We start from the raw sequence: 9440 nt of genomic DNA, 5'->3' as shown, positions 1-9440 counted from the left end.
AGTGAACCCTAATGTAAGCCATGGAGTATAGTTAATAGTGTAATTATAGTAACATTGTTTCATCAATTGTATGAAAGGTACCACACTAATGCAAAGTGTTAATCAAAAGGAAAACTGTGTGTATGGGGGGTAAGGGTGGGGGGTGGTATGTGGGAGCTTGCACATGATTTTTCTGTAAACCTACAACTTCTCTAATAAAAAAAATAAGGCAGAAGTACATGTACTGACATGGAAAAATATGTGATTTATTAAATAAAAAGATCAAGTTTCAGAATAATATAATCCCCTTCCATCCCACACCGTGTATCCACTATGCATAAGTTTTTACTGCATAGGAAAGTGTCTTAAAAGATACATACCAAAGGGCCCATGATGCTTACCTTGGGGAAGGGGAGTGGAAAAGTGAGAGACAGGTGTGGAAACCAAGGGCTTAAGGGGGAGGTTCACTCGGTGTTTATATCATTTAATTTAAATTTTAAAAAGATGTACCATTTTAACAAGGGGAAAAAAACAGACAGGCTTGGACTAGAATAGAGGCTGTTAGCTTCCTCACTTGTTTAATCCTAAGCAGCGCCAGGTGCTTCGTTTTTTAATCCATTTTAATATTTGAACAGAGGGGTCCCATAATAGCCTAGAAGCTTTCTAAGGTCTCTTTGAGCTTTAACAATTTATAAAAGAGTCTCTAAGTCCATTCTATCCATATGTGACTAACTAACGAGCAGGGATGATTTAATCTTGGTTAGGCTTACTGTTCTATCCATACAACTTCGTGTATGATCAGTAAGACAAATTTATTTTAAAATAAACAATACACAAGTTAAAAAAGGTGTGAAAAAGTGCATGTATGGAAAATTAAGTGACAAAAAGCTGAAAAATAATTGGAGATTTGGGTAATCTTTTACCCCCTGCCTCTCGCCCCAGACGAATCAAGTCCTACTCTAGCTCTAGGGACTGTCCACAGAATTGCCTAGGACCAATGCTGCCATTATTTTAAAAATGGTGACAAGTACACAACATATATGCTGATACTACTTAAGGAAAAAGTATAAAAATCAACATTTGAGATTTTTTTTAAAAAATTAACTCTCAACAACCAGTTCAACTAGGCATAAATTGTAAATGTTTCAAGAGACTAAAATAAGCATTGCTTCTCCACAACCAACCAAAGTTGGTTTTTACTTTTCTTGAATAATTTTCCAGTACTTAATGAAAAAAAAAAAAAAAAAAAAAGGAATGATATCCCTCTAATCCCAGATTAACCCCCAATAGCCAGAGTCCTGTGTCACTGGATATGTGTGATTTTAGCATCATTTCTACCTACTTGTAAAAAAATGCTAATATACACATTTCAGATGAATAATTAAGCAACACATATTATTCCTCCTTTAGTTGCCATTTTAATAGAAAAAATAATACAAATTCTTATTTTACAAAATATACTTTATATTGTTTTTGCAGTGAACAGTTTAAAAACACTGGCTCTACAAAATAAAAAGAAACGTTCTCAGAAAAAAAGCCTGAATAAATGTATTTATATTATGGAGGTGGAAAAGAGCTTTCTAAAGGACACAAAACACAGGAGCAAGAAAGATTTATGTAAATCTGACTACATAAAAATTAAAACCTTATTTATGCCAAAAAAAAAAAAACCCCACAATATAAGTTGAAAGACAACATTAAACTGGAAAAACATATTTGCAGTATCTATTAAAGAGAAAGGGCTAATTTCTTTAATTTACAAAGAACTCATACCATTATTAAGAAAAAGATAAAAATCCAAAAGCAAACTTCGTAAAAGACAGAAACAAGCAGTTTAATAGGGCAAAACTATTAGAAAGGCCAAAATAGATGAAAATATACTCAAATCTCATTCATAATTAAGAAACCATGTTTGGTCGTATAAACATCAAGGTACCCTTTTTCTCACCCATGAGAAAGCAACAATGAAAACGCTTCCTGCCCAGAGCTGGTGAAGGTGCAAGAAACACACACCCTTATCACTGCTGGTGGGCCCATATCGAAGGGCAGTTTGGCAGTATCTGTCGAAATTAAAATGGACAAAGCCCAGAAATCCGACTATACCCTATAGGTATACTTGTTCAACAACATACATTATACTTACGGACAGTGTAGAATAGCTGGATGGAACTCTTTAATTTAATTAAAGCATAGCCTCAAGATGGAATACAAAATGGCCATTAAAAGAATGACGTAGTTTTCTACGTATTGAAAAGGAAAGGTCTTCAAATGTACTACTGAGTTTAAAAAAAAAAAAACAAAAACAAAGAAGGGGTTCAGAACAGTACATCACTGAGAAAAGAAAAGGTGTATCAGGGTATAACGTAATTCCTTTCAGTCCTCCAAAGGGTATATAAAAAACTGTTGGCTGTGGTTATCTTTAGATAGATAAATAAAGGGTAGGGGAAGGGGTTTGAGGGCTTTTATTTTTCATTTTATACTATTCTATACTGTTTATGATTCCAGCCTTATATGTGTAACATTATTTCCAACAGGGATTAAATGGGTTGGGAGAATATTATTCATTCATTGTTTTCTTTGTATCTCTAGCAGACAAACACATCATTTGTGATATCTATATAAACATTTAAAAAAATATTAAACCCAAACAGACAAGATTAAAAAAATATATACGTACACTGACATTAAGCACAGGGTTAGCCTCCCTTTCCATATAAGACACTTACTATTGTAAGGTATGAAGCACATAGTATTATCCAAAGATCTTAAAAAAGCACTTCATTAACATTCATCAACCTACCAACCTCCCCTGAGTGACAAGATCCATTCCATATGCTAATATAAGTATCAGGGAATACAGGAAGAAATTCCAAGTGCTCTTATCCAACCATGTCTGATCACTGCATGATCTTTTTTTCCTGTGCTACCTCAGTTATGTTTCATAGGATGATCTTCGGATTAGGTCCCCAAAGTAAGCAGTGATTGTCTTCAATCTGTTGTTAAGAAAATTTTGCTCGATTTCCACTTGTCCTCCAGGCCCTGCTAAGGAAGCAACCTAAAGAAAGGAACAGAAAAATCACACATACATAAGCATGATTTCAGAACAAATAATTCTTTCATTTTTGTTTATCAAGTAATAGGAAGACTCTGGCTTTTTAATTTAAGCCCTTTAAATAATGAGGTGTCTAAGTCTAAATGCTCACTGTTACTTTTCATGTAGGTATCAATGCAATAATCTGTGGCAGAAGTACCTGCTGTTTCAGATGCTTTTGCTATTAGGATAAAACCATGGTACTATGCTGCTGTATGGGCCCTGATCTCCCCAGTACCCAGAAGATGAAAAAACTCAGAGGGGAAGAGAGAAATGAACAAATCCTTCCCAAATATGAGGTTTATTCATTAACAAAGGAATTTAAAGAATAACCACTTTCATGAAAACCTTTGTCCTGTTTACCGTATCTTCTGCATTTTACCCTCCCATTCATGCAACAATATTCACTATCTGCCACATGACAGTAAGAATACATCAGAAACAAGAAAGACACAATCCCTACTTTCCTGAGGATTCTAGCATCTACTGCCTACTTTCTCCTTCCTAACTGGTCCCTTGCTGTTCTCCCAACTTGGACCACACTGTTGTGCTCTTTGAAGTCTTCTAGAACATAATGACCAAACCCTTTATTAGTGAGCTAAAAGCACTGCTCCCTCTTCCCCTCCATATAATTGACATCAAAAGACGTCAATCAAATGACTAATAACATGAGCAGTTAGCTAAAGATTCTTATGCTCCATAATAATGCTTGCATTTGATTTTGTAATACTTCAAATCAGCAATGCTTTACCCTAAATTCTCCTAAAGAGATAGCTCTGTCTGGTTCAAACGTTTTTTTCACAGCACCTCTCAGAAGCCTATTAACTTGCCAACTTATTGCCTACTAACCCAAGATTACAACACCAGACCAGTTTATCCAAGTACAAGAAAGATCAAGGAAAGGGGGATCCAGTGGAGAACACTGGAGAGTTAGAGGAGAACATAAGACAGGAAGGGACAGAAAAAGGGACACCCAAAGGATTAAGATCAGGTACAAAGAACAGGAGATGTGCATTTTCTGTATTTAATTCTGTAATTGTAATTGACAAAATTGTAGTTGTATGTTTGCAAAGAGAGGTGCATAGCCAGTGTAGTTTGTTTCAGAGGACTGAGAGAATCTAGTCTCAGTGGTATTATATAGCATCTGGTAGAAGGTAAAAGTTATTGTTTATTACTGAGAATGTATTTTATTTTATTTTTTATCTTCATTTTATTGAGATATATTCACATACCACGCAGTCATACAAAACAAATCGTACATTCGATTGTTCACAGTACCATTACATAGTTGTACATTCATCACCTAAATCAATCCCTGACACCTTCATTAGCACACACACAAAAATAACAAGAATAATACTTAAAGTGAAAAAGAGCAATTGAAGTAAAAAAGAACACTGGGTACCTTTGTCTGTTTGTTTGTTTGTTTCCTTCCTGCATTTTTCTACTCATCCATCCATAAACTAGACAAAGGGGAGTGTGGTCCTTATGGCTTCCCCAATCCCATTGTCACCCCTCATAAGCTACATTTTTATACAACTGTCTTCGAGATTCATGGGTTCTGGGTTGTAGTTTGATAGTTTCAGGTATCCACCACCAGCTACCCCAATTCTTAGAACCTAAAAAGGGTTGTCTAAATTGTGCGTAAGAGTGCCCACCAGAGTGACCTCTCGGCTCGTTTTGGAATCTCTCTGCCACTGAAGCTTATTTCATTTCCTTTCACATCCCCCTTTTGGTCAAGAAGATGTTCTCCGTCCCACGATGCCAGGTCTACATTCCTCCCCGGGAGTCATATTCCACGTTGCCAGGGAGATTCACTCCCCTTGGTGTCTGATCCCACGTAGGGGGGAGGGCAGTGATTTCTCCTGAGCATGTATTTTAAAGTATTTCAATGGCCTCTAACTTAGGAAAAAAATAACAGGTACAGAAATAGGAAGGAAATAACAGGTTGTTCTATGCTACATTCTTAAAGGAAGAAAAGATGAAAGTTCTTCCACCAAGGGAGTAACAACGTCCCAAAGGAACATAAGAGATGGGCTGTGTTTTTACCAACAGGAATAGAAGAAAACAGAAGTAAAATACAGTATTCATTATAATGATATAAAACACAAATGCACACACCCCATTGTTTGTAAATAAGGAATATAATATTAAAAAGAAATTAAGAATTAAAAATAGCCAAGTAGTCTCATAGGGGTGATTATTAGGCATAATTGTTTTATTTTCTATTTTGGAATTTTCATGTCAGTCTGATTTTTCACAAGGAAGGGCAAAATGAGGAATTCTACCCTTAACCAAGAATAAGCAATGGCCAACATACCTAAAACATAACTACATAACTGTTTCACACTTTTTCTGAGTTAAGTTATAAATTAAGTTCACCTAAACAACAAAACTAAATACAGTTTGTGTCATGTGCAAATAAATACAAGTGAAAAAAGCAAATGTACATTCAATTTAGAAAGTGATTTCAATAGGTTGAAAGATAGGACCTGAAAAAACAGGAATCCTACCTATCTCCCTAAAAAGGGCATTTGGAGGAAAAGAAAAAAAACAATTTGATCTTTACTTGGAAAAAAATTAAACAGTACTATGCAAATGCATAGGTACTGTTTCTTACATAGCTGTAAGAAATACTGCATCAAAAAATGTACTCTGAGAAGATCGGGTAGTTTCCTTCCCTTCTCTCTACACCGATTAGAGGGCTCCCTATACTTGGGAGCTCTGGAGAAGGGACAGGTATGGTAATGTGCTCACATGGCAGTTTTCTGAGGTCTATGACAAACTAGTTAAAAACAGACCAAAATCTCTGCAGCACGGATTTCACATTCTAACCAGGAGAGATAGACGAAAGACAAATAAAACAAGTATCATTCCTGATCCTGAAAGAAAAGGAAAAATATCTATGTGTCAGAATACGATGAGAAAACAAGTATGTCTTTGGTGTTTAGAAAGGGATTTAAAAAAAAATAACATGCTACTTTTAAGTGTCGTGATTAATGTAATTGCTGTAATTCCTCTTTGGACTTTGTTCGAATCTTCACAACTACACATACTTTAAAGGTTTGGAGTTGTAAAGACTGTAAAGATTCTGCAGTTCAAGCCAATAAACAATGCTTTGCTTCAAGCAGACTCAATGCCAGCAACTTCCGGCTGTCCTTATTTTTTAACAGCAGGCTTAACTGACAACATGTTATTTGGTTCCTTCCCCTTTCTAGCTAAAGTTTAATAAATTGAGGGAGAAAGGAGGGAAAGAGGGAGGAGTAAGTAGGTAGGCAAATGAAAATAACAGCTCTGGGTTATATGTTCCATGTTTTCAGAGTTTTACCTAAATATACTGGACCTACCTAAAGAAATCCCAGTTAGTTTGGACTGGAACTAGAACCAAGGACTGCACTTAGATAAAGTAGATTTTATTTCAGGCAATAAATTGATTTTGGGGGATTGGGAAAGTAGAAACAGGAAAAAAATTCACAATTAAGGTGATGACTTTAGTAAAAGTTAAGGCATGAAGAGTTAAGAGTTACACACACATTCAAAACTGCATTTTTTTAAAAGCAAAAACTGATTTAAAGTAAAAATGTATGATAACTGAATGAATGAGAAAAATCACTTCCATACTAGACTCTAATGGAAGAATATATAATAAATACTAAGGACAGCAATACTTTGTTAAAAAAGATTCAGAAAAATTAAAGCACTGAAAAAACATCCTATTACTACATTGGAGAAGTGATTAAATCTGAAGCATACAAAACTTCGGTTAGAAGCAAAAAGATGCTATGTGAAAATGAGTATTTTTCACAGGGTCTCCAGCTCTCCTGTCAGTCATGGGGACAGGAGCAAGGGGCCTCTGAAACACTGACAAGAAACCTCATGTCACACAGGGAAGTGCCTTACCCACTGTGTCTTTGCCCAGTGTTTCCTTTGTTACATCCAATTAACAACACCACCAAAATTAAAGCAGGTCAGGTAAAAAAATTTCTGGGACGTAAAAAGATGAAAATGTGTTTATCAGTGGAAAACCAGGTAATCAAACATACTGATATTAAAATTAGTTCCATTTCTCTGCACATGGTGTACACAAATGAGATTTCTATACTTAAGTGAATACATCTTTTTTTGTTGTTTGCTTGCTAACAGTTTTTCAAGATAACTGGTTTAATGCTACTTCTGGTTTTCACAGACATTCTAATTTCTTCTCTTCTTTCTTTATTCAAATATTTACTTGTTGATGAAACAAATGTGATTTTGAAAAGCCACCATCATCAACAGGAGCCACTGGCACCCTGGGGAAAGGTCAAAAAAAGCCCTCCTGCACATCACGATCTATCCTAGTTTAGTCTCCTAACAAAGGGCCACCAACAACCAGTTCTCTCAGCGTCGTCCTTCACCCATTCTCAGAACCACCTACAGAAGCATGCAGACTGTCTTAAATTGAACAAGTTCCTCAAACTACTATGGACCATGGACCAGAGGAAGCAGGAGCCCCTGGCTGCTGGCACAGGACGGTAAGGTAGCACTGTGAGAACCTGAGCACTCTTTTATTTTCTATCCAGATGGTTTACTGGGAAAACTTATTCATGAAGGAAATATAGAAGCTTATAGTCAGAGGCATTTTAGCAAAACTGCAACTTATGAGGCCAGTCTCCCAATCCCTATAGAGAATGACAATACACAGTGTAAGAACAAACAACACTGACCTAGAAGCCCGGTACAAACTTTCCAAGGGAAAGCCTGGCTGATATTAGAAGATGCCCAAATTTTTAACCTTAACTGCAATGTATGATTAAAAATGGGTATCACCAGTTACCAGACAAGCAAATACCTGTGGCAGGTAAAACTCAGCAGCAACTGTCTCCCACTTTTTGGTTAATTTTTCGCCCTCTTGACTTTTATCATCAAATGGGAATGGAAGAGAACCAGATGCAGCAGGAATTCTACCCTTTGATACTCTTGTCACCTCAAATTCTATTCATGTCTCCCAATTGCATGGTAAGCTAACCACTGTGATAACTGATAAACATCTGTCTCTTGGTAATTAACTGTCACTGTGTGTCAGAATGACTCCGCAAATCAATGAACTTCCCAAGTTTACTCATAAATAAAATCAGATATAAAATCCAGAAAGGTTTTATGATGATCCAATGAAATGTACATGAGAATCCTACATACTCTAAGTCATTCATTCAAGAAACATTTAAGTAATGTGTGAATATAAATGCAGAATACTATTACCTTAATAGGACAAATGCACTTTTGAGTGCTGAGTTATAAAGGCTTGCCATTTTCAGGTTAAGCAGTTTGAGAGTTTATTATTCTAAATGTAAGAAAAGCCCAATCCATGGTTCTTAACTTCCTCCACCCCCTTCTTGTTCCTAAACTTGGAGTAAGGGCTCTCCACCTGCTGGAAAGACTTTTTAATACTTACCAATAGGATATAATTTTGGCTATATGACAGTGCTGTCGTTAGACCAGATTTCTACTAAATCAACTTAATGTTCAGAACAATTTCAGAAAAATTTCTTACCAATCTTAATATTTACAAACTGGTAAGGTCCCTATTTTCCATTAATTAAATAGCAGAAACTACAATTACTTAGAACTAGTATTTTCAAAGAAATTAGAGGTAAATTTTTATTGTAATCAACCAAAACCAAATATTAAATGCTAATGAACAGAATTTAGTTATATTTACATTAGTTTCTAAATAACAATATTACACAATAGTCTCCCTATTTCTAAGCCGTTTTAGTTACTAAAATGCATACAATTCTCTTCTTCTAATTCTCTATGGTAAGTTTTAGAAAGGTCACGTATTCAATTCAATTGCTCCTTCCTATCCATCCATCCATCTCATAAACTACTAGAAGAGGGATAACTGCTATAATTTCCTTTCCTAGATAATATGGAATGGAATATAAAAAGATAACAAAAACCTTGTGACCTCTGTCAAACAGAAGAGACAAATCCTCTGATTAAATCTAACATCAATTTCTAGAGATAGAACTTAAACAGTTGCAGGATAAGTTTCATGTACAGATTTAGGCCAATCTGTAAATATATTCCTCCTTTATCAGGAAATAAAATAGGTGGGCCTCGACCCAACTGTTATCTTGATGTCTGTCTGAGGGAAGTCAAGGAAGGGTGGAGGAAGTCCCCTTGATAAACATCAGGAATTATACCACACAGGGTCCCCAGCTGATTTTTCAACACAATTCCTGAAGATGCTGCTTGATATTGCCCTGCCTTCTGTAGTGGCATGAACATACAGATAAAAGGAATTTAAATAAATTCAACCTCAAAAGTACAAATATTGTTTGTCTGAGTTTAAACACTGTAAGGGTTATGAAGTCAAACAAGGGTTAGG

General features: G+C 35.7%; 1 protein-coding gene across 1 annotated transcript in view; it reads right to left on the bottom strand.

Annotated features, from left to right (window-relative positions):
- Positions 1–1639: 1639 nt before the first annotated feature.
- The window catches only part of TGS1 (trimethylguanosine synthase 1), a 55005-nt gene continuing 47204 nt past the window's right edge, over positions 1640–9440 (bottom strand). The window contains exon 13 of the mRNA XM_037802811.1: positions 1640–3034. Coding sequence (XP_037658739.1) covers positions 2912–3034 — 123 coding nt within the window. The 3' untranslated portion in view covers positions 1640–2911. The remainder of the gene's footprint in view (positions 3035–9440) is intronic.

This window comes from Choloepus didactylus, chromosome 14, assembly GCF_015220235.1.
Source record: "Choloepus didactylus isolate mChoDid1 chromosome 14, mChoDid1.pri, whole genome shotgun sequence".
In the NCBI taxonomy this organism is placed as follows: domain Eukaryota; kingdom Metazoa; phylum Chordata; class Mammalia; order Pilosa; family Megalonychidae; genus Choloepus; species Choloepus didactylus.
The sequence above is the reverse complement of the archived record's forward strand: the minus strand, read 5'-3'. Positions and strand labels throughout refer to the sequence as shown.